The sequence below is a fragment of the Megalops cyprinoides genome, chromosome 2 (assembly GCF_013368585.1).
Source record: "Megalops cyprinoides isolate fMegCyp1 chromosome 2, fMegCyp1.pri, whole genome shotgun sequence".
Lineage (NCBI taxonomy): Eukaryota > Metazoa > Chordata > Actinopteri > Elopiformes > Megalopidae > Megalops > Megalops cyprinoides.
The window spans coordinates 6134177-6160845 of record NC_050584.1 but is presented as its reverse complement, the minus strand read 5'-3'; the positions used below and the strand labels follow the sequence as shown (position 1 = coordinate 6160845).

Genomic DNA, 26669 nt, shown 5'->3' with positions numbered 1-26669 from the left:
CTCAGGTGTTACTCCTGGCTCTAACTGGCTACCTCAAAGATATTTCCAAAGGCTGCTCAATTTATTGACTTACAAAAATGTGAAAATAAAAATCTGAAAATAAAACCTTTACATGGTTGACTTTTTTTTTTTACCAGCATCTTAAAATAGGTTGGGAAACAGTAAAAAAAAACATTTTTTTTTTTTACGCAAAACATTTTTCAATGTGTGGAACTGGACATATGACTATGGATGAAGTTGACCAAAGGAGATTAACAGAAATTTTTCTGTCCACACTGCATTACAACTCAAATGTGTACCCGGACAAGACAACCCTTGCCCTCAAGAACCAGAGGTTCTTTGGTTTCCACGGGTACAACTGAACTACCAGTTCAGAGAGACCCTGGGGGAAAAGGGAGCATTTAAACGTTCCTGTAATGTAAAGGGTTCAATTAATCAAAGGTGAAACACTTACGACACCCCTGCTTGGAATGAATAGCATGACCCAGAACCTCTGACCTCCCAGCTGCGATGCTCTTCAATGGAGACTTCAAACCAGACCCACAGGTCACAGTGAAGCACCGCCAGGAACAGGTCTCCTCCCTCAAATTTCACCTTCATTTATCTTTTGGCTTTATTATCATCCCTTCCCCCACCTCCCAGATTTACTTAGGCTCATTAAATGGCAATCGGCTCTCTCTGATTGTGACAATCCTGTCTGGCTGAGGTTATTGTTCCAAAAGCAAAATAAGACTGACTTAAGCTAAACTAAACAAAATCTCAGGTCAGGAGGGGGAAGGGGGAGGTTTTGGGCAAGAGAATAAAAGAAAAACAGAAGATATTTTCAAGTACTGTTACTATCATTTACGCCTCTTCTTCTAATGGCAAGTGCCAGTGTTAATCCACTTTCTTGTCGACAGAGCTCTTCTCCTCTTGGTCCACCTCCTTCTCCTGGTCACCTGAGAGCTCAAGTTCCCTGGCCTGTCTCTGGCCCTCATCCTCCTCGTCTTCATCCATGAGCCCCTCCCTCTTCAGCAGCTCCAGGTCCTCCGCTCCCTCGTCTGACTCAGCAGTGCAGATTCCGTAGCACATGAGGCTGATGACGCCGAGCGGCAGGCCGAACAGGAAGCAGCCGAGCAGAGGCGAGCTGCGGAACACTGACTGAAGGACAAGAGCGCAGATCTATTGCTGATCCGTTCCAGAGGTACGGAAAGCACCCCACCAAGCATACAGTAAACACAATCTGTGAGTATAAATGACATAATCACCCTGATAAAATATACCCAACTCCAGTAGAGAAGCTACTCCCCTACAAAACTGGATGCACTGTTAAACCTCTCTTTCACTGCTATGGAAAATGAAAATGTTGTCTAAGGTACAGGCAGGAAAACTTGCTCTTATAGTGCCACAATTCTGTATATTTGTAGGCTTTACCAATTACGAATGGGAAAGAAGTTGACTCCCATCATAAAATATTATTCTACTCAGACCGTTAATTCACCATTTCATAGCTCTCACTCATTTAAAATTTTGCATTCCCAAAATGCCATCAAGTATTTTTTGTCTCCCTGTAATACATATATTTTTATTTTGATAAAGTAGCATGCACTTGACAGTTGATGTCAGAGACATTTTTGAGTATTCTTTTTATATGTTCTTGTTATCCCTTTTTGCAGATAAACACGCAGAAGGATCCAAGTGCTGATACAAGGGCATGTGAGGCCTTTTGAAGAGTTTCTAAAGGACACCCATACAAAAACTGAAATCCACACTTGTATTCGTGAGTGGATACTTTCTCCCAGCACTGCACACAAAAATGGATCGATCGCTCAAAACTACAGCTCAGAATGCCCAGCTTTTCTTCTGAACATCAGAACTACTCATTTCCAATTAGAAGGCTCTTGGTTTGCAACGTGGTCACACTGACCGCACCACAGTGCCTCGTGTTTACACGTAAGCCCTGCAGGTTACTGTTACTCATACATGCCTGGGAACACGTTTGACTAATTGCAAGTTGCAAGGGCAAAGCAGCACTCGGTCAAAGCTGTGGCTGCATTTGCAGTCAACAAGAACGCTGGGGCTGAAGAGGAAGATTTACTCCTGCCCTCCAGACAACGGGTGAGAATGATGGCAATGGCTTGCTCTGTGTGAGGTTCTAAGGACACTTGGGTAACATTTTCATGAGTCGTTTGCACTACTTCAGTCACTCCTTCATAATGTCAAACACCTGCTTCAGCTCCACCCTGCAAAGTTGCAGACTAACAGCGGGAAGGGCACCACAGCACCCGCAGATGTGCTAAATTTATCATGCTCTGTCTGAACTGCATAGTCTTTAGGAAAAGAAAAAAAAAACAATTACCTGCTCTTACATAGGAATCAAAATACACACAAGCAACAAGATATAAAAAGATACAGGATTTCTGGTATGTCAGTCTGCCTCCTGATTGAAGTCTTCAGCTCACAGCTTGCAGTGTTGAACTCACCATCACAGTGGATTTTGCATCATAAGCCACTCTCTTGACACGCTGAAAGAAGCCGTCGCCTCCTTGTGCCTACCCATACCAGGAGAGCCAGTGTTAGTTTTTTTCTGGAGAGAAAACATGTTCTTCCCACTCACACAAGCATCCTCTGTACAAATATATATATGTATCCATTTATAAACCAACTAGCAAAGAACTGTCTCCTGGCAGTGATTTTCAGAACATGGTCAATATTGTTTATTTGGTGTAATCACTTTATTTTTGGAAAGTTAAAACAACCAATGTTCTGGATCACAGGGCTTTGTTTTAAATATTGTTTTGACATTTTGGATAACTTTCCAGTGCATAAACAATCCAGAATACTCCCAAAACATTCTGAGTGATGCCACTTTTTCCACTAATGAAAGTGAGCAGTGGAAATGACTTGAGAGTTTTTGTAGCTGTTCCAAAAGTAAATACTTAATGTACAGAAATCTCAATTAAAAAAAAAATAAATAAATAAAACTGTTTTTAACATGATTTCCTCATTTTTGCTCCCATCAACAACTCTATGTTGTCATCCACAGTGTGGAAAGATTTTAAGACTGAAATGATTATTTTGATTTCACTGTTAAAGTCAGATCATCTGGCTAACATTTGTAGGTACAATAATGTTCCCAGCCAGGGCGTGATGCCTTTGTCAAATAAATAATTATCCTCCTATTCCTTTACAAAAAATCCATGCTGGCACTCAGCACGTACATTTACATTTTTATAAAAATAACACAATACAAGCTGTTCCTTTGCATTTGTTTGATTGTACCACTCTTCTAAAAATGTGTTTTGACGACACAGAGTAACAGCTAAGTTTATTTCCTACACTGATGATGGCTGAAGAGATGTTAAGCTGGGGACACACACATGCAACGGTCGGGCAAGCTGCTTCAGTGGTACATTCACCAGGGTCAGCCAAAAATCTTTGATAAAGAGGTGCTGGAACACAAAATCCAGACTATGACTGACAGGTTATTTGTAAAAGCCAATGTTGTACCTTGACTCAATCCATAATTACTCAACTGGTTGCAGGTGCGTAGGTATCAAATGGAGAAATACAGACAAGTAAAGGGAACTGACACACTTGAAAGTAATGACCTCTTCACATATGCTATACAAATATATTTTCCTTTATTTAACAGTTGCTCGTGACAAAAGTGCAAAAGTGCAAACATGTCAATCGCATCATCGATGTCAAGACATCTGGCAGCTTTATCTGAAAATATGTTTTGAGTGTGAAGAACAAACTCTCCAGACTAGAAGAGTAGCAGTGTCTACAGTTTTAGCTAGCCTGCCCTCTACTAGCTAGCTAGTAAACAGCCCATGATAGCTATCTTTTCCATAAGAAACCATAACATTATTTCTGCCCACTTAAATGTTCAGCTAAATAACATAACTAGCTAGCAAACATGGAATAAAATAGTTAGCTAAACGATGCTAGTTAGGAAAACGATAAACTTCACCGCCGATACCTTATTTACAAAATTGTTTTGAGGCTGCATGTGTGGGTTACCCAGCATTCTGGTTGGCTCAAGAGAGAAATATTATCACCAACAACTGATGCTGCTTCTACATGTTGAATTAGGACTGCCATCAACTATGGGCAATGACATACTAAGTGCGGAACATTGATGTGCTACCTGAAATCAACAACTGTGAACTGATACAGTGGGGTAAAAACACGTAAGCCTACCCCTTTAGTCCACTGCTACTTAGCTTCAACCAGTCCTGTGATATTGCTCTCCTACAAGTTAAAATTGTCTTTGGGAACAAATGCTGTAAAATGTTTAGTTTTGTGCAGCTACAAAATTCTTAAATGCCATTCTAAATTTGGAAAATGCTAAAAAAAAACACCTGTTAAAACCACAATTATGCAGATGCATCTCGTTGATTGTTTTTCCAGGAACCAAGAAATAAAATGGAAAGATGGGCAGTTTGCTTCAATTCAAAAAAAGGTTAACAATTCCATTGCAAAAGCCCCTTTTTTGTTTGCGCAAAAGATTTCGGGCTCATGTTCTCAGGATTAATTTAGTGAGACTGTCAGCTTGGTATTTGTTTGAGTCGTACAAGAGGGATTTACACCATTTCCCCTTTGCTTGATTTTCTCCCTTTGTCAAGAGCAATAAAACATATAAACTTCAGTCTATAGTGTGCATCTTCCTGACACAATTTCACAAAGGTTGTGCTCTTTACACTATAACAAATGAATTAATGATGATACAGAGACCAGCTGCAAGCAAAGTTTTGGTTTTGTTTTGTGCAACATTCTGAAGGGAAAAATCAGATTTAGATGCTATATATAGGTAATGGTGAATGTAACTCTTGAACTATACAGGATGACCCAATAGTCTCTCACACACACACACACACACACACACACACACACACACACACACACACACACACACACACACACATTTTGAAATATGCAAGAAGCAAATGTTCTAATTTTGGCCAACTTTGTAACACTCCTCTGTTCGACATATAGATGATGCCTGAACACTTCCTGATTGTCTGACATTAGAAGTGATTCTTCCTATGGCCCTATGACCAGTCTTTTTTGAACAATCAGTGGCTTTCTTAGCATTTACTTATTAGATTCTACAGCAACAGTTTGATGTGAAACACTTCTTTCGAACATGAGAACCAATTTCACTCTCTCTTTTTGTGTTAATTTTGCAGCTATCACTCTTTTTAAATTCGTCAAACAGTATCCGTATAGGGCGTGACTTTTAGGACATCCTATACACGTGAACACACCTCTAAACCTGAGACATGAGCCAGGTTCGCAGCCCCAGTAAAAACAATGGAGTATAATTCATCTGAAGCTTCTGATCTTTTGGGAGCTCCTGTTTCGTGCACCTTGATTATATATGCACACCATCCCCAAGGATAACACCATGGCCACAGATAAAAGACAAATAACACCTGTTCCTCCAAGAAACTTACCTGAAGTGAACCTGAATAAGAGTAATAGGAATTTTAACATTTAACATTGATGTCCTTTGAAAAAGTCAATATACAGTGGGGTCCAAACGTCTGAGACCACTAGTCAAAATACTTCTATTTTGCCTTTGTTTCTAATGTAATACTAATTTTTTCATTACAAATGATAATGTCAGCTTAACAATTTGAGTGAAAAGTTGAATCTTTGAAAAATGTACATGAATTTCAGAATATCTTAGAATTTGGTATGTTCCCCCTTTGCTTTAATGACAGCATGCACTCGAGCTGGCATGGACTCCACAAGTTTGTGCAAAACTTGATGACCCATGTTATCCCAGCATAATTTGACAATGTTCCAAAGAGCTTCTGGTGATGTCACAGAGTGCTTGGCTTTCTCAGTCTTCAAATGTTCAATGGGGTTGAGGTCAGGTGACTGTGGAGGAAAGTCAGGACTCCTTGGTCTTCTTTGGTCTTCAAGTAGTTCTTGCAAAGCTTTGAGGTGTGTTTGGGGTCATTATCCTCCTGCAGTATGAATCCTTCTCCACAAAGATGCAAACCAGAGGGTACAGCATGTCTCTGAACAATGGAGTGGTACTTCTCCTTGGTCAGGGTGTAGTCAATTCGGTGCAGGTGTCCAACTCCAGAGTAGGCAAAACACCCCCAGACTATTCCCACCGCCATGTTTCACCGTCGATCTGATACACTGCTGTATCATTCTCTCTCCTGTTCGTCTCCTTACATACACCCTTCTGTTACTGCCATAAATCTCAAATTTGAATTCATTAGTAAATAGGACTTTTTCCTGTCATCCACTGTGAAATGCTGGTATTTCTTAGCCCACCCCAAGTGTTTGGCCTTGTTTCCCCTCCTGAGAATTGGTTTAGAAACTGCTACTCATCCTCTGAGACCACTGCAAGACAGCTTTCTTTTGACAGTACTTTTGCTGATTGAAGTCTTGCATTCTTTATTTAGAAAATTCTGTATCTGTTATAAAGTTGCTTTTCTATCTCTCAGGGAACTAAGCTTGATGTATTGATCTTCTCATGGTGTGGTCACTTTTGGCCTGTCTGATCATGCTTTGGATATAACTGATGTAGTTTCTGAGTTCCATGCACTGCCCCCTTAGAAACCTTTAGTCTAGCCATGATTTGATGCTGAGAAAGCCCCTCTTTGCTTAGAACAACAATTTGACTTCTGACACTTTCATTTAGTTCTGATGCCATTTTTCCCACTATCACAATGCTACTTAGTAAGCAATGATCTGCTGGAAACTTGAGGCACAGCCATATGTATAACAGGTGAACACTGGCTGCAAGTTGAGTTACCTGAACGAGCCTCTGATGAGTAGATCAAATCTACTTGAGCGTCATCTGAATGCATGCTTCAATGGAAAGGATACAACTCAAGGAAATCTGACCTTTTGTACAAAAGAGTTAAGTTGGTCAATGCCACAAATTTGCTTAAATTTGATTGCTGACCTAGAAATAGTGGAGAATCTTAAATATTTCTTCATTTTACATGACATAACTTCTTGTGTTTTTAAATGTTTCTGAATCCTCAAACTTTTTGATTATTTCCAGGTTTACGTAAAAATATTAGAGAGATTTTCAATGTGGTCTCAGACTTTTGGGCCCCAATGTATATATCTAAGAATGTATGACAATTCCTTTATTGGGTCAATTCAAAGCATATACAAAGCACTGGGCTCTCAGATCATCATATCCATCCTAATAACATCTCGTTTGATCTCCATTTGATCTTTTACTAGTGAATGTCAAATGCTTTACACTTGCTAACCATGCAGTTCATTACAGTGAAACAAAGGTTTATGATTCCATATTAAAATCTAAGGAAAAAAAATACTAATCACAAGCAAAGAGGTGTCTGACCTGAGCAGTTCCATCCAGCACACTATTGATGAAGTGGAGCAGTTGATCCATAGTCTCCACTGGCTCGCCTGGCAGAAAGTACTGCTCACTGGACGTGTTCAGAACAATAATGGAGGGAACCGCCACCTCACTGGTTAACAGAAAAGCACCAGTTACCCACACAATACATATAACCTGTGTACATCAATTACTTCACCACATATAGAAATCAAAATCAATGTTAACACAGCAATTATAGGTAAATTAAGCAGTGAGGCCACCTCACTAGGAAATTATAAACTGCATGTTGTCTCGCTTCAAATGTGACAACTGAAAATATGAAACTTTAGGCTGGGTAGGAGAATCTTTTCATGGACTGAAATAATGTTGTAGACTATGTGAGTGTGAAGGCTCTCTGTGAATTTCACTGATCTGATAACCGACCCAGTGTCAATAAGGCTTCAAATGGAAGCAAAAAAGGAACACTCTAGGTCCAAAGTTGCCTCACCCACCCCTTTCCTCAACTGCTAAAATCTTGTAGGTCTCTGCCGTAACAGTGAGTGGGTGAGCACCTTGGTCATCAAAATAAAAGTAGTAGTGGCTCCAATATCCTTAATGAAGGCCAAACGGCACGAAGTCCTGCAGTGCTGGAATGAGATACCTCTGACATTCAGAATGGCTCACCGCTTTTATTTTAGTGCCATTTCAAAACACACCTGTTCCAACTGCATCAGGACATACCCTGTAATTAGTTCCTGGGTTTGTCACCATCCCAGAATGTCAGATGGTGGTGATATATTGTTCAGATCAATCACTGTTAAGCATGTTTATGCTAGTGTGAAATATGATTATGATGCCTTGATGGACCAGTGTAGGGCAGTATGTCTACACAATAAGGTAATACTTGTTTTTATAGAATTTTTTAAGCACTGCGTATACAAACAATGTTCTGGCTGTATGCCTATATTCTAGCACTCTCCGTTTCTATTTTTCTATTTTTTTCACCAATACATACTATTCTGTACCAACAGCCTTTCACTTGTTGATCATGAACTGTGTGTATTTTGCCATTCCTTCATCATTCAGTCATTCTGAATAACTGCATCTGCCAAATAAATAAGACTTAACAAGAACCATCGCTGGTACGCTACAGCTACGGTTGTCTGTCTCTATAACATTATAACATTATAAATAGCCAACACTTAGTATGATGATATAAAACAAAACATTTGTTATCCTGACAATCTTAAAACCACCTTAGTCAACATGCTAGGAACCTCAGGGAATTATCAAATCATACCATCAATTTTTTTTTCCCTCCTAAGGAATGCATATAGTCAAAAACCCCAACCCCCCACCCCTGACAGGCAGATGGCCTAAGACGGTCTTTCAGAACATAACCTCCGTCTTTATGCAAGCAGTGTGTCACGGTCATGTTCGCCGGGGAATTGCGGCACCATGCTGTTAACATTTGGGTAGACCTTTACAAATTAGAGCTGACAACTATCAGAGGAAGACCAGTAAGCACTGCCTCACTGCCCCATCGGAGCCAGGAATGAGCAGATAACGGGGAGTTTTGCATAGAAAACACAAAGATGACTGGCAAAACAGAAAGTCAATTACCCAAGGACAAAAGTCATTTTAAAACAGACCTTTCATTTTAAGCCTACGTTCTGCGACTATGATAATGGCACTGATTTAATCACGGCCATTATTGTGCATAACTAAATTATGAGATCGATTTGGGAATAAAATACTGCAGCAAACAAGACAGGGTAAGAACACTGGTATCTCTTAAATACATATGTAATTTGAGCCAGACAGACGAGAATAAATAACCAAGAGTCCATAAGCGTATTTTTATTAAGCATGTACATCAAGCATGCAGTAAGACTATTAGTTATATATATTGAGTGACTAGGCATAATACTCTTGCTCTGTATTTGACTGTTTTTGTTGGAGGTTTAACCCCTAGAGGAAGAGATTAATGTTAAGTACCACAATGATCAATAATCACATATTACTGTGTTGCTGTGCCACAGAAGCATCATTTATTTTCTGTTATGCTTATACATTTTTTTGCACAGTACATTACTGTTTTTTTCCCCCTATCTTGCTCATTAATTGTACTTTTTTCTTGAATGTGCACAGCCACATAAGTCTTACACCACATAATGTTCGCATGGATTCAAAATTAAACTGAACTCCAGGCAAAACAAAAGGAAGGGACTCCTTTGTGGATGCTTCTAATGTTCTACTACATGCATCTCATTTCATGGCTTGCTTTGCATTTTACAACAAGAGTCAAGGGTTAAGAGTCCATTCATGCTAATCTGTTGTATTGCCAGATCAAACAGACCTTAACACTTTTTTCTGTTTTCATTTAACATACATCTGAAAGATTTCATCTCTATATTAAAACTTTACGTTATAACTACACCGATCATTTTATTCTCCATAATACAGTTCAAATAATTTGTGACCCTAAAGTTGTATATCGTTTCTGTCTTTCAAAGGAGAAAATTGCCTGGGGATTTAAGAATGCCCTGTAAAGATTTAGATTAGATTAGATATTTCCAATCTCTTTAGGGACTAAGTTAATAGAGGACACTGACAGGCTTGGAGTTCTCTGTGGAGGGCAATTCATTCTCAGCTGGGTCTGACCAGATCTGGTTCAGAAATGCCCATGCTAGGCACGCACACATACACAGTCGAGCACACACAAGCATGCACACACACATACAATCACACACACACAGACGAGCACAGTCACGCTCACACACATAAACGCACGCAATTGCATACCCTCAGGGGTTGAGTGCTGTACTCTTGCTGGTGTCTGAGGCTACGAGGCCTGGGGGTACTGCTAATTAAAAAGCAAGGGTCCCAGCTTGAGTGCCGCCATGCATGACAGCATAACAGCCTGACATGAGTCTGGCTCAACGAGAGCCTGGATGAGCGGATCATTATAGAGACTGCTCTGCCACTCTTTTAACAAGATGCAGACACCACAAGCCTCTTTTTTTGATAACTTTAAAGAACGAATTTTAAACAAAGCTTAAGTTTGTCCTCATAATTATAGATGTAACAAACTCCAGGTTTAGTAAAATTCACACAGCTTGGGCAGTAAGTTCTGTTCAGCTGAATGACAGCTCCAGGAAACTGCATCTTAAGTTAGTGCTAGTGGTGTGTTTTAAACTGAGACCGACAAAACAAAACAACACAAAATCTAAAACTCCTCCAAAAGTTGTAGCCTGAAGAAGTGGTAAAGAGAATGGAAGCTGAAGTAGTGAATCCAGACAAACTCACCTCATAATGAGCCCATTTATATAGTCATTACCATCCATGTGGCCGAACTGGAAATCCCTGAAGAGACACAACCAAAAACCGTGGCTCCGTTAAAGACAGGACAAGACCATAGCACAAACACAGGTAGCTTTATTAGTGTTTTAACAAACACAGGCAGAAATGTGCATTTCAGAGTGAAACCCTAGCTGAAACAATAGCCTCGGAGCCTGTGTTAATGTCCAAAATCAACAGGCATATTACACTACTGCAATATGATTTTATGTAGGGTAGTTTTAAATATCAGAGCAATTAAAGTTCCTGCAGATCAAAAACTCCTTATGCATTATCAAAGAGCCTGGCTGGCTGTTTTCACAAATAAAAGCAGTCCAAGGTGTTATGAACATCTGGTTGTATGAAACTACACTAGTGTATACAACACTAGAACGCACTGTCACTCAAACTGATCTCTTCCACTGTAATTCAATGGGCCTTCAAGGTTGGACCGCGTATTTACCTGCACTGGCAAAATTGGTATTTGGATCATATGTTATGGATGGCTTTGTGGCAGTAGCTGCCTTTTTCTTCACTTTTCACAGTGAAAATCTTACTTAATTGTCCCTTCTGTTTCCCTTTGGTGTCTGAGACAAAGCTGTAGCTGTCATTGTGTTTTGAGCTCCTATGACTCTCCGGCAGCTCTGACAAAAAAACACTCTCTTTCTTGCAATTCTGAAAAAGTGCCAGGAGATTTCCCCATACGGTAAGACCAAGAAGAAATTCAATTTGAGCCTCATTGTATTGCATTGTGTTGGGGCAGAATGGAAGGAACTATGGTGCATTATGGGAAAATAGAAAGACTAAGATAGGACTGGGAGGGTCAGCAGAAAGCAGCATCTCCCACTGGTGCACAGCCAAGCCCGCAAGCCCTTCAAACTAACTATTCAGCGCACGCCAGCGCAAAGTCATAAGTACAAATGGACATCATCTGTGACATACTTTCCGATATTATCATTAGGCTCTTTTTCTATTATGAAATGATTAGACGTCTTTCAGATTAGACAACGTGCTCATAGCCAAACTATCTATCAAAATTGAGAACGTTTCTGTCTCTAAGTTACCGTTTGGTTTTGGATTGCGCCACCCCACTGCCCAGTAAATCTAAAACGCATTCAGCCCTCCTGAGTCCTGTGTCTACCTGGCTACTCTGGAAGACAGTGTGTGCCGTTGCTAAGCCGAGCCTCATTTACGACATGGCCCGGGGAGCATTTCCAGTGAAAAACACATAATTGTCTGGGCTCCTCACCCTGCCTCATTCTCAAGCCTAACATGATGATAGAGGACGTCAAGGCTGGGCCAAAGCACTGACCTGCTGCTGCTGACTAATAAGGCTTGTTTAAATAGACGTGGAGTGCTGTGTGGTTGTGGAGTGATGAAGAGACAGCCCTGGGGCTCTTTCATTGGTAAGGGCACTGTCAGAGCAAAGGGAAGTGTGTGTTCGCGCGCGTGTGTGTGTGTGTGTGTGTGTGTGTGTGTGTGTGTGTGTGTGAGTGCACGTAAGCAGGAGCGTCTGTGTGCCCTGTCATTTTTATCCCTCCCTATACCACCACACAGACTGCCGCTGTTCCGGCACATTCATCTCATCCCCCCCAAGCCATGCATCAGACTTGTGCAATATTTAACGTGAACCAGTGCATGTTGCCACCGTCTCCGCCTTCCTTTGTGCATTCTGCTAACCCAATGATGCATTTATCCCTCTCTGTCTCTGTCTGGTGGTGCCTTGGTATCAGGGACAGCATCCGTTCCCCTCCTCACTGAAAGGATATGTGCTGCCCTGAAAAACCCTGCCCTGTCAGAGCTTGCACAATAGGTTAAAAAGAATCGCAAGGCAGTCATTGTAAAAACACAGAAAGGATTCATCAAGGGTTTCATCTAAGAACTCTTGCCAACCAATCATATTAAAAGTGGAACCACATTACAATAGATCACAAGATTCGTAAAAGCTTCAGCACTTCTAATATGGGCAAACTGAGATTGTATGAAGAGAACAGGAAAAAAAAAAAAATCATTGGAGATTTTTATCAGGCGTGCAGTAGCAGTAACCTAGCTGGTACAGCACAAACTGAACATTGATTTGCAATGCCCTATCCCTTATCTCTATAAACAACTAATTTCATTTAGAATGGGCGGAGTAAACGGCTGTCTTCATTCTTTCCCTGATCACTACTTTCCCATAATAAAGTCTCTCAGCTCTCAATGTCGCAATGTAGCGCGCATGGCAGTATTAGTCTGTAATAGCCAGTTTTAACCTACCTGTTAAAATGATCTCTGTACTCAGTTGCCACTCTCTGAATTAGAGTCTTTAACCTTGGGGTAGAGGAGATGCCATCATCAATGAGTAAAATACATTAACAAATAATTAAAAAATAAACAATACAGACACAAACAGCAGTAGACCAGTTAATGTAGCCTCAATTAATCAATCAACTTTACAACTACTTGTAAATGAGCTGTAGCCACTCCTAAACGATCCTGCAATTGCTTCCTTGGAGACAATCTTGTTTCTAATTTGTTTAAAAGACAGGCTGTGATTTCAAAACATTCTTTGTACCTGATGCTTTCTTCTGTTGGGTTCTTCTCATCAACGACTGCCATCGCCACTAATTTGCCTGTCATGAGGAGATGTGTTACAATCATCTTAACAACTGACAGAGAAAGGTGAGGGAACAGCAGCAAACAGATTCATGGCTTCAAGGAATATCTCACTTATCAAGAGAAGAGAAACCTCAAAAAGGAATTACAGCGAATAAATTAGTCTCTCCTCCATTACTGACCACATAAGCTTTTTTTCTGGTCCCAACACAGAAAGCAGAGGCTGCAACCACTTCAAATTCCTGATGAGGCTGACATGCCCATTGTGTAATGAACTTATGTGGATAGAATAACTTTTAAACAATTCTGATGAAATATACTCAGAGGCCTAAGGCTTAGTTCCAAGCAGTGTTTAGAAACAAAAGCCCTTGCTGAATCATGGAGTAGCAAAGTCTGCCTCCTAGTGGCAGAAATTTCACACTTCTCTCTTGATGCTTCTAGATGCAGAATTTTAATTCCTACCTTGATGTGCACCACTTGGGACTATACTAAAGCACTTTGATTATGGTAGCAAGGCAGGCTAGGTGTCATTAAACGCATTCTGAGAACATCCAATGCATATTCAATTACATTTCATGACATGATCCAAACTGCTGGATGTTCTCCCTTGAACTACAGCTCTGGTTTTCAGACACACGATGAAACAAATCTCCAGAGCAGGAGAGATGACATACATAATCCGCAATGAAGCTGATTCTATGTTCCAATATACAGCTGAAGTACTATACTGAGGGGTTCTTGTAAGTGCTTGACACCCCCCCCCCCAAAAAAAAACACTGTCACTAACAAGAAGTGGTACATAAATATGACAGTAACAACATCGCGATGGAATCAGAAAGTGCATATGGTGTAAGTTCGGCTCTAAAATGTTCCAGATGTGTTCCTCTCAGCCCAGGTACTATATGCAGCAGGTGTAGTGCAGAGGAGGCAAGGAACATGCTCCACTCAGATTGTGTTTGGACTGTAATTTAGAATAACTAATAAAACTTTGTCATTAAGGACATGGATGGGCAAAATCAGGAGATATTAAGGCATTAAAGCAGGGGCTGCAATAAACTAGACACAGTAACTGGACACTTTAATTCCAATTAAGCATTATTTGATAAAACATCCTGTACCTGGTCTGACAATCTGCTCTGCATTAAGACTTTACTTGTGCTTCACTCAGAATAATGCAAAGAATATGCACAAATCTATTTAAACCACACTGTAATCTCCCTCAGCTGCAGTCGCATTTCCATTTAGTGACAGCTCTGTTCACGTCCAAACAAAACAGAGCAAAGAGCGCACACACCCACAGTTACCCTACACACACACACACACACACACACACACACACAAAGGACCTATATGTACCACAGTATTCCACAGTGATAATGCTGGCTCAGGTAGGCGAGTAATACAATAATTGTATGCAGCCTCACTGTACTACGCTATTGCTCTCTGGCAAGGCTGCTAATGATCGCAAAGGTTTAAGGGGCTATTATCGAATTACCGTTAACAGACAGCCCCACATGCTTGTAAGCAGAGGACCTCAGTGCTGTGTCAGTGAGTCGGACCGTACCTGTCTCTCCTAGTTCGTACAGAGTGAACCCATCAATCTGGAGGTATCCCAAGAAGCGTTCTTTGTTCACCCAGGAAGAGAGACTGCCATCTTGATATTCTAAAACACAATAAATACAAGCAACATGACTTTCATGCATTTCATAAACAGGTCAACTGTACATATGGAAAGGGTAGTCATCCAGGTCTGAAATTCACATCATAGCAGAATCTTGTGTGCAAGCAAAAATGGGGGTCAAAAGCATCTGTTTTTTCCATTGGATTGCACTGGAGCGGCGTACGGTGAACTGTGCATAACGCATGCGGAAACAGACTGCTGCTTCACAAGTGTGTTTGATTCCTCTCCCCCTTCAGTGCCTGTTGGCTCTGAAGCTTGTGACCCTGGCCTTTTGGCGTGTCTGCTGTTGAAAGCCTCGGCACAGAGAGGGACAAAGATTGCTTGTTCGCTTCCTTATGGAGTCTTGGAGAGAGGGAAGGTCACACGCTGACAGACAGCCCTGGAGGGTGGCCTCCCCTAACACAGAAAAACCTCACCTTGAAATAAAGGTGACTTCGCCCAGCAATCTGCCCCCAAGGGCAGCAGGTCTGGGCTTTAATTTTGGTGGGCCTGGAGAATGTGGAAATGTCAGTTAGGCTGGGTTTCCCTCATCTTGATAAGAAAAAAGAATAAATAAGAGTATTGGTTGCTGCCATTTGTCGTGCCAGTTTGTCTTCACAGCATGACTAGTCAGTCTGGGAATCAGCTGAGAAAACAGGAGAGATGGAACCCTCAAACGCTCGACCATGGAGCATGCTCTATGTCACCCACAATACACGCTGACTGTTAAATTCTAGCAATCGTACATACGCTCCTTTCACTGGTTTCCAATTTCTCTAAAACCGAATAATAATATCTCTCTGTCTGTCTAATTGGTCTATCCTTTTATTTTTCCTGTTGACTAAAAACGTTTCTTTTATGTTCAACTATGATACGTTTGTACATTCAGTAAATACGGAACAGAGGAAGTAGATGCAGAGTTTTTTTATATTCAGTTTTCTTCTACCATCGCAATTTATAACAGTTTAGACATGCAAATGGGAGTGCTGCTAAATGCTCTGCTTAATGCACTGAGGTCCAATTAAGAGCAACCAACACTCTTTTCACCTAGCTGCAGGCTGTGGTATAATTTACTGTTCTTCTGCGAAGCAATAAAACATTCATAGTGAATGTTCCATGGCCAAGACCTAACCAAATAGGTAGGATGATACAGATATGCCTCTCCTGGTCTGACAAAGATGACTAAGATGGGAAAAGGAGGCACAATGACCATGAAAAGCAAAATTTAAATGATATTACTAGCAGCAGACAAAATAAATCAGGACAGTCAGGCGGACAGTGTACCATCCTGAAAAACAATCAACAACAATAAATTCCAGCCATAATTTTCTTGCCTCAATCACAATTCACATAACAGACATTTTGTAGAACACTCACAGTGTGTTACAACAGGTAACTACATGAACCTTCTTGTAATAGAACACACAAGATTTTCTAATGCCAGGGGGCCAATTTTACTCACTGAAAGCCTTACAAGACAAACCTTGGGACCTTTGTGAAAACAGGGGAAAAAAAAACTGTATCCCAGTGATACATTTAATATAAGAGCCAGACATTCAGACATTAATACTTCAGTACACAGTAAATTTCACTGGACTGGAATAATCAGTGCTTTAGCAACGCTTTCACACTTTCTTTGGATGCAGTGGCCATTACTGCATAAAACAACTAGGTGTGTGTGTGTGTGTGTGTGTGTGTGTGTGTGTGTGTGTGTGTGTTGGGGGGGGGGGGGGGGGGGGGGGGGGGTGATTCCGTGAACCCAAATTACCCCTAGCTAATCTTACCCCTGTTAATCCCCCCTGTTAATGTGGTTCAACTGTCTCTATCAGAGCAAAATTTATGAAAAACTGTCATGTAGTGGTAGAGACATATATTCACCTGGTTGCAATTTAAAGCCAGAGGGAAGTGGGAAGTATTGATCATGACATTGGCATGGGTGCAGTCTCCATCTTGGAGATCTCTGTGTGACACTTTCACTCAAACTGCAGGTTACTGCAGTTCGTTTGATCAACGAATGCCCAGTCATGCTTTAATACTGTACCAACATTAGGGGAGCCAGCGCTAATTGCACACATTTCTAAACATGTTTAAATAACGGCCTGCAGGACTGCATGTTTCCACATTGTCTGCTGCATATCTCCCTTCTGACACCTTTTTCCATTTCTCCACATTGGTGGCTGTTGCCATAAGCCGTGCTTTGCTGGAATTCTGAGTGTGGGGGGTAAAGAGTGGTGGGATGCTTTCAGTTTCAAGTGTGCCAGCTACTCCTAGGCTTTTCAAAACCTTGTGGTGCCAATTCACTGTTCAGTTCAGTGTCTTCACATCTGAGAGGTGTCAGTATGATTTCTGTGAAGACAACTTGAAATGCAATTGTTTCCTTTAAATCTGTTTCACCAAAAAAAAAAAAAAAAAAAATCAAGCAACAGTAAAAAGCCAATGTGTTTGAGATTATCTTTTCTCCTACAGAGACAGTTCAATTAAAAGAAATATGTACTGCAATAACTTACACAACAAATAATCCGAAAGCACAAGTTAAATCTCTAACTAAAAGGATTTTGTGTGGGGGCCAAAGTTACATCACACATACTTCTCAAATCTGTGTCAGGGAGATCCACCACATTTTTTGTTTCCACTGACAATCTGTGGTGGGTCTGAGGTGTAATTTTCACGAAGAGCTTGCATCTCTGTGTTTCTCCAGAATCTATTTTGCATTTTTGCCCCATGCAGCAAAATAATCAAAGCCTGACAGTACTGTGTCACTTTGAGTTTATACAGACTGGGCTGCTCTATTTGGACAATGAGTCAAGTTCACCAGTATTTAATATTAAACATGAAAAGCTGTGTCTACGAGATGGGAATGCTCAACAAGCTTTTTAGTTCTAGTTCCCAGCTCTGCCTAAAGGCTGATGCTTCTAACTGCATGTATATCAGACAGCCGAGTGAATGTTCTGCATATTTATGCCAACATGGTGTAGAGCAGTGTGGTCTCTAATCTCAATGACTTACAACAGTTCAAACATTCAGAACTATTACAGCTACTGCAAGCTTCTCTGAGGTTTCATAACACAAGAAGTTGTGTTGCCTTGCAGCACTATACCTGTGGTACTGCAACCATGAAGCTGGATATAAGAGAAAGAAAAGAGCCACCATCTGGTAAGTATGGACATAAATAGGAAAACATAAGAAATGTCATGGAATGTAAACATACAGGACTGATCCAAACTGCTGGTGAAAACCATCTTTAGAATTATAATAATTTATGATATTCTACTCCTTTAAAGAAACAATGTCAATAAAAGCAGTGTCCAGAAGATTACAGACATCCAAAACTCCAGCCACCACAGCCCTGATCTCTCTTCTTCTTCTTCTTTTTCCTCCTTCCCACTCTCCTCCCCATCTCTCTCTAAAATCTACCCACTTTCACGTGTTGAATTTGCTCAATTCCTGACATAACACCAACCTAGCACTTGTGCCCTGGATACCATTCCCTAACCTCTCCTTCAGACCACTGTTCCCTACCTTCTCCCATTCATCTCCTGATGAATATGACACTCCCCACAGGCTGTGCGCCTGTAGTCCTCAAAGAGGCGCAAGTCACACCCCTGCAGAAGAAACAGACTCTCGACCCATCTGCTGTCCAGAATTATCAACCAATTTATCCCTTTCCCTTCTTCCTAAAACACTAGAATGTGCAGTGGCTAACCAACTGTATTCCTTTCTCTCACTGAACAAGCTTCTGACCCCTTCCAGTCTTCCTGCTTCAGAGCTGGTAAATCCACAGACTGCCCTCTTCTCCATCACTGAAGCTCTTCAATCAACTAGAGCATCCTCCCACTTCTTGGTCTTGATTCTTCTGGACCTTTCTGCAGCCTTTCATACAGTGGACCATAGCCTCCTTCTGTCTACCCTGGCTACACTGGGCCTCTCTGACACAGCTCTTCTTGGCGTCCAATCCTACCTCTCTGGACACTCTTTAAGGGTGTCCTAGAATAGTGGTTTGTCTACACTCCGCAACCTACCTACAGGTGTTCCTCAAGGCTTTGTATTTGGCCCTCTCCTCTTCTCTCTTTACATGAAATCTCTTGGCTTATCATCACCACCCATGGCTTTTCAATGAATGTAATGTAATTTAATGTAATGTAACATATCCTGTCCATTTTATTAGCAGACACACAACTATACGTATAATGTATAATAATGTATAATTAAACTATGTATAATTTACCTAGCTCAATATTACAGCAAGCAATGGAGTAAGAATTACTCTGACCCTTGGGACCTCTGGCTAGAAGTCCAGCTCTCCAGCCACATGACCAGACAGCTTCCCTTAGACCCACCAGACCTTAAGATGAAGAAATGTGTAAAGATATGTTATGGCCAACTGAAGAAATTGGATGCTTATCACTCTCAGCACTACAAACTTTACCAGGCTGCCTTTTCACTCTTCTCAATTTAATGAGCTCTTTATTATTTTGCACCCTCCAGGCAATTGCTGCATGCAAATGCCAGATTCATCTATCGCTTTCAGTGGGTGGTTAGCTTGATTCGTACTCTCACTGCTCTGAGCAGGGTATACAAGAGACAGCCAAGGGACCACAAAGGAAAAAGCCTTGCTTATGGCCCACATCTGCAATTGCATACAGGTAAAGCAATAATGCTTTAGGCAATGTGAAAGCTTAGATGCCAAAAGTCTTAATGCAGTATTGTACAAATTACACCTCTTCCTCCTGGTTGAATACTGCAGCAAACTTTTACCCAGTCACCACAGAGTACCTGGTATTTGGTAGCGCTCTTACAAAAAGTTGCATGTTCAAAGCTATAACTAGTATTATGAATGTACATGGTTGTACATTTCTCAAGATGATCTTTGAGAAGCATACTGTAACAAGAGTCCATGTTACTCTCCATGTTTTCTGAGAGATTATTTTAAAAAATCATTTTTGTGAGAAATTACCTTATTTATTATATAATGCACCTTATCACTATGTGGAGAATTCATTATTGCCATTCCAAGAATCACCACGCTTTTAGCAAAAATGTAAAATTCACCAGAATCAACCTTTTCCATTACAGGAGAGGTGAACAGAAGCCAAAGCCTTGGCATCCACAACATCGGCTACAGTTAAACACCATCATGGGAGTCAGCAAACCCTTACTAATGACTGAAGGGACCATAAGAACCAAAGATAGAGCCTCTATCACACCCTTCCCTACCCCCCACCCCCCCCATCGTCCAGCCAAGTGCGAAGTCATAAACCTCATCCTGCTTTTCATCCTCACATTTCAATGGCGGTGTTGAACGGCCTGCATGTGTTGCATATCCGGGCTCTAGAGGACTCGACAGACAGTGTGCTGTTTGTGGTGATGGTCCGCTGCCAGGACCTCCTATTACTGGGCTTCTGGGAACACAAGGCCTCCTTCCACAGTGGCCAGGTGGAGCAAACGGACAGACGGACACACTGTGGTCAACAGAGGGTGACGGGCTGCAGTTTGTGATGTGCGTACTTCACTGCTCCCAGGCCCTCTCCAATGCCCACTGCTGGAGCCCCTGGTGATGGCACTCTGTTAGGATGCCCTGTTCTTCCACAACCACTTCTCCCCCGGACCGCTCTGGAACAGTGCCATTCAGGATGTGATGAGGGAGAACACACTGGCGCTCATGCACTGAGGAGAATCTGGTGAGCCAGCCAGGAAAAAGCATTGAGGCTGGGACTCTCACCAAGATGCTCCAGACATGTGGCCTTGTTGTCTGGCATTTTAATCCAGCATGGTGTTTATGTGTGGGATGTACTTTCAGCACAACAATGACCAGGCCTCCAGGAGCTCGCCATTTCTTCTGCATGAGGAGCATAAGGACGTGGACATCCCCCGTTTTTTAACTACAAAAACAAAAACAGTGTGGTATATATCCTCTGCTCATGTGAGCACACCATTGCCCAGTGCTCTTGATTTTCCACGGGATTTCACAATCTTTCATCATCTAGAACCCAAGACCATTTGTTACCTGGGAGACTACATAGTCTGTGTTCCACCCAGGTCCAGCTACACAGTTCCAGTGTCTGCCGAATAGGGCTGGGTGATATAGCCGTCGCGATATATCGAATAGCTATTTTTATGTGGTGTTAGGTTCTTTCCTGTATTTTTTTCCCTTTAGTCATACCTGATGTGAGAACACACCTCCAGTTTTCTGAGGCCATGTGAAATGCTTCCGGGGAAAAAAACACCACTCTATCTATTCAATGTTGATATCACAGCAACAGCACTATGCTGCTTCCATGTGGTAGATAGAAATACATGGCTACAAAGATAAAGAGTGAAAACTAGGGCTGTCAAGCGATTAAAAAAATTAATGTAATTAATTACATACTTTGTGATTAATTAATCTAAATTAATCCCATATATCAATATTTGCAGTGAGAGGCATTTTATGTTCAAATTGTGCTTTATACAACAGTTTGTTCCGACCAAGTAATTTGATTGGACAAGAGGCATTCCATGAGTGCTGATTTTCAGTATAACAGCACTGGCACTTTTAACTGTACATGTATCACTCCGCTTTACAGATGTTCCGATGCAATCGTTGATTACACGAATGCGAACTTAATGCACATTTACCGACAGCGCAAATGTGGATATGTTTCCGTGAATGATATTAAAGAACCTAGCTAGCGTGCAGTTGGGTATGATAAATGCTTAAATGCACAGTGGCATATGGGGTCAAGGGGCATCATAGAGTGTGATTAATCTGCGTTAATTTTTTTGACGCATTATTTTTTCTATAATTAATTAATCGAAATTAATGCATTATTTTGACAACCCTAGTGAAAACATATGCTATGTGTTTTTCAAAGATAATAGGTAAGTTAACCAACATATAGATACTAGTGATATTTTTCTGGCCCCGGAGAATTTCACTGAACTTTGGAGGTGTTCTCCCACTTCGGGTTTGGGTACCAGGAAAAAAATACGGGAAAAAACCTAATGCCATATACCAGGGACAGCTGTTATATCGCAACGGCTATATCACCCAGCCCTACTGCTGAAATTACTAAATCCTCAAAGTTCTTGTGCTGGATGTTTGGGTTCAACAATACACAGACACAGCTATCAATGTAAAGTGTGTCTGACATCCAAGGTTAGGACAGCATTTTTGTTAGTGTCCTCCAACGTGCCAAAAGGCAAGGAATCCAAACTCTCGGTTCTGGGTAATCGGGCTGCTCCGACTACACAGCATGACTACACCAGCACAGCTGTGGACACTTATGTGGTTCCTTCGGACTGCGCTGGGTATCGTGATACTCTGATGACCAGCCCGCTAAACCCAGATTAACATACTTGCCTCTACATGCAATGTCTGTCAGCCAATGTACCCACTGAGTGACACCACAACAATCCTGACCACAGGCAAAGCAGAGCTAACATGCAGTCACAAAGTCACTTTATGCCACCATAACGTGACGTGACTGCATGTGGTGAGCTGTAAGAGAGAATGTTTTTTTTTTGTTTAGGGAAAGAAATGAAAAAGAGCAAAACACAACAAAAGAAGAATCAAAAACACACCAACCTTCTTATGTTGCTAAATTAATGTGACTGCTTTGTATAATGCACTACAGTGAAGACTTAGGAAGAGGAAATGTGATGGAAAAAAAAACTGAAATGTAAAACACTCATTCATCCATTGTCATTTACCAAAGCATCAAAAAGGTAAATACAGAGCGTAGAAAACAATTCCGCAATACTATATGTGCATAAAATAGGTAATTTTGCCACTTGAATTGTCACAAATAATTCCTATGAACAACTAGATTAGTATGAACTACTGTTCAGTAATAATTCATGAATGTACCCTTGACACATAAGCGCAAGGAGAAGGACAGAAGTCTTTCTTCTTGCACTTGAAACAGACATCGAACCAAACCGATCAAACACTCACCATCATATAAAAAGTGGGTTCCATCCTTGAAAACCACAACTGCTGGAAGTTCATTTAAGGTCACTGCCTGAAAAATGCAAAGAAATACATTTATTCTGGAGACAAAATCGTGCATCATAGACAGATGAAGCTTATGTGAGCATGAGGGTTGCTTTCAATATATAAGCATGTTTCACCAGTTAAAATAATAACACCTTTGAAAGTATAGATAAACTGGCCATATGGTGATTGGTCAGCTACCTTCAGCTACCAAAACCCTTCAAAGAAAACAAATATTTTTAAAATCTTATTAAAGATATTAAAACAATTGAGTATTTCCTCCTGAAAAAGCATGCCTAGAAAGCATGTCAATCTAATAGTAACAATAAACAGTGACAGACACGCCACAGCGTGATATTTATAGACCTGAGTAGACCTTTTACTAGCCATCTGAAATGGCCCTGCCTTCTAGTTAAGTAACATCATGTTAGGAGACAGTTCTGTGGAAAGGCATGGCGTTTGATCCGGAGACAAGCAATGTGTATTAGAATACAAAGTGATGCCGCTACGTCCGATCGGAGCCAAACGGCACCTCTTGATGGTAACAGTCTGTGGAACATGGGGCTCCCCATGACCATATATGGACTTCACTTCCGAATTTTGAACCCTACAAAGCCAATTAGATAACGAGGTTCAGGAGAGACCCAATTAGAGAGGGAGCTGTTTAGCAATGCACAGCTTCACAAAACAAAAATCAAAAACAGCACCCCCTCTGGTCATTGTAACTCATATGTAAATGTACCTACTGTAACTGTATAAAAAAGAACTAAATCCTATACTTGCTGAACTTCTGCTCCATGCTAATGTTCCCATGGCCGGCTGTGCAAATAAACCTTCCCGCCTTTCACTACGAACATCGGATCTGCTTCTTTGTCGAAACAGAACTTAGTCAACTTCCAGGGGATCGAAATAACAATTATAAACTGGATTCTTTTGCTTTCATAAACAGTCAGAATAATAAATAATTTAAATATCTTTGAATACTCAGAAAGGCCAGACTTTCTGCCCAGTGGTCCCCCCCACCCCCTTTCCCAAAATCTATCTAGCACGCCCCACCAACTACAGGTCTCCAGCATACCTCTGAAAAGAAGATTGGAGTGTAGGAGAATGCTACTGGATCCTCTAAAACAAAGCCCAGGCAAGCCATTTATTCTCAATCACGGCACCACTGGAGTGCACACAGGCCTCATTATTTGACTTTGTTCTATTTTCAGCTCAAGAGCCCAGGTCTTTATTTTCTGTGAATTCAAGCACACTAACAGTGATTACTGGGTCACAGAGCTTCAATCAGCAGAGTGCAGGCACAGGTGTCTTCATTTTGATTTTTGGCAGCTAGCCATCGGTGCGCGAGTACAGTAAAGTTGTGGGGGGCCTGCTGGTCTCAGAACAGGGCGGGATCTATTTTTTAACCATAATCGTGAGGGTTACAGGAAATCCTGGGCCTATAACACAAACTTCACCACAGTGGCATCTGATTTCAAAGAATGATATCAATCATATTTCTGATTGTAGCTGTGTTGATACAGCTTTTAACAGCTTCCACTGCTGTTGGCGTTTAGCTGTTTTTAAATGTGTTCTCGTCAATGAACTTTAAATTAATCAATGCTAACATCACATTCCATAACAATATTCATTTTAAACCAGCAGATTCTGTATCAACATCTCCTAACTTTAAACATGCAGCTTTTATGGTGTAGTATTGATCAAAAGACAGTAGGTAAGTTCATGTAATGAGGTCAGCTTGACTTCAGTGAGTAACTCTAACGTGACTGTTAGAGAAACTCCATTTCTTAACTGCAGCATTTTACTATTTTACTTTTATTTTCATTTAATTTAACTTCTGCTGCTCACATATTCTTACCTGACATGAGTGGTCGATAACAATAAAAAGTAAATCACAGATGCACAACTTGGACAGAGCACGTTATTGGATTTCTACCCGTCTGAATGTTGACTTTTACATTAACAGGAAGACATTTTCACATTTTCAAGATACTTTTCAGTTAATCATAAAGATCTGATAATTTCCATTCTAAAATATACAAACTTGACATTAAATTAATCATTTCCCTCGCCTTTTGGCTGTGCTCCCAGAGATATGAAATGTCTAAACTGAAGGCAACACTTGAAAATATTAAAAGTCTCTTTTTTCCTTCCAGGAGATGAAAGTCGGTTATGAAAAGGCTTGTTAAGAGGACAAAGATGAAAAAAGTGAGTCAGCTTGCACTTTGAGGTTGTGTTAGAAGGGGAAATGCTCCAGCTACAGAGACTGTAAAGTAATGTATTCCTTGACGCTTAACCTCACCTTGGGCAAAACATCCTCAGAGGCTGAAAAGAAGTAGGTGTGGACAATGAGCTCTGAGGCCACCTCAACGTACTTCTCCTGCAAGGACAAGAGGGAAAGAATCTCAGGACAGGGACATTGAACTGCAACCTCTCAATCAAGCTGTGCACTTTGCACCTCTCAAATTCAGAGAACTGGGGTCAATATAAAAGCCTGCAACAAACATCTGACACTTCTCTTCTTTTAACTCAAAGTTACTGCTCCACCAGACATGTCTTCTGGATACATTTTACAGGAACAACTGACTTCAATACCATAAAGTGCATCACTATCAAAAACAATGTGCCGTAGAGCTCAAACGTCCTCCCCAGATAAATGAAGACTGCTCTGTTTCTACATGTGATGCTTGAGATCTGATGCAAGGTCTCTGAGCACCTCACATTCAGGGCAGGGATACAAAGGGATGCAGGTGAAAATGAGCAGGATCACCCCGCAACAAAACAGGTTGAATGTACCTCTCCACCAATTACTATAACGTTGTACCAGCATTATGTTGAGAACGCAATTCCTCTCTGAAACACCCCAGGCAGAGAAACGATGGTGTTCCACCACACTAACCTGTCAAAATCTGTCAGACTCCATCCACCTCCAGCCAAGGAACAAATTCCATTCCTTTATTTTAAAAAAAAAAGGTTCCTAGAAGGGTACTTTTCCCTTTCAAATTCTGCACCGGTAGTGAAAAACCCATGAAGCAAGGGGTCCCAAGGCCTGAGGTAACCCCAAAAGCTGGCATTTAAAGTCATGCTTTGCTTTCATTGTGGCTTGGGTGGGAACATATTCACATCAATGAAGCAACGAGCACACCCCTACACTCAATGATTAACAAATTCAAAAAAACGTTCAATTGGTGTATGGACATACAGCGCACTCCACCTATAATAAGCACATGCGTCCAGGATGACTTGATTATTACAGATATTCTTTGACTCATGTACATTTTTGAGAGTGGCTGTGATAACTGGCACCTTGTAGGCTACAAAAGTGTTATTAGTTTTCCTTGCCCACATGCTCATGATGGCCTTTTACATTACATTACATTTCATGCATTTAGCAGACACTCTTATACAGAGCAACTTCCATCACAATAGAACATAGGTATATCCATTCAATGTTAAACAAGCAACAGTGTCAGACCAGGCTAACAACACACTCAGACCAGTGACTTATCACTTTTAGAATCTTAAACAGTGTAGAGTGTGGAATGCCTAATTTAACAGCAGTATTGTTTTGGTAAGACTCATCTGTATCAGTAGATTAAGGAGGCTGACGTTGCTGATCTGAAGATCCCCTTTTTTCTTTCCCTTTGCTGACTGGCAATCAGAATCCTTACCGACTATTCAAATAATGTCAATGTCTAAAAAAACACTTGTGTTTAAGAAATAAAGTAGTGACAGAAGAAAATATACTCAGATAAGACAATCTGACAATGACTGTCGTAACCCCGATCCACAGA

General features: G+C 41.0%; 1 protein-coding gene across 1 annotated transcript in view; it reads right to left on the bottom strand.

Annotated features, from left to right (window-relative positions):
- Nucleotides 1-210: 210 nt before the first annotated feature.
- LOC118772880 (protein disulfide-isomerase TMX3-like) overlaps nucleotides 211-26669 on the bottom strand; it is a 33937-nt gene continuing 7478 nt past the window's right edge. Inside the window, exons 8-16 of the mRNA XM_036521527.1 lie at nucleotides 25178-25255; nucleotides 22834-22900; nucleotides 14805-14903; nucleotides 13200-13257; nucleotides 12902-12955; nucleotides 10616-10672; nucleotides 7328-7457; nucleotides 2463-2531; nucleotides 211-1140 (exon numbers count right to left, since the gene is read on the bottom strand). Of these exons, the coding sequence (XP_036377420.1) occupies nucleotides 877-1140; nucleotides 2463-2531; nucleotides 7328-7457; nucleotides 10616-10672; nucleotides 12902-12955; nucleotides 13200-13257; nucleotides 14805-14903; nucleotides 22834-22900; nucleotides 25178-25255 (876 nt within the window). The 3' untranslated portion in view covers nucleotides 211-876. The remainder of the gene's footprint in view (nucleotides 1141-2462; nucleotides 2532-7327; nucleotides 7458-10615; nucleotides 10673-12901; nucleotides 12956-13199; nucleotides 13258-14804; nucleotides 14904-22833; nucleotides 22901-25177; nucleotides 25256-26669) is intronic.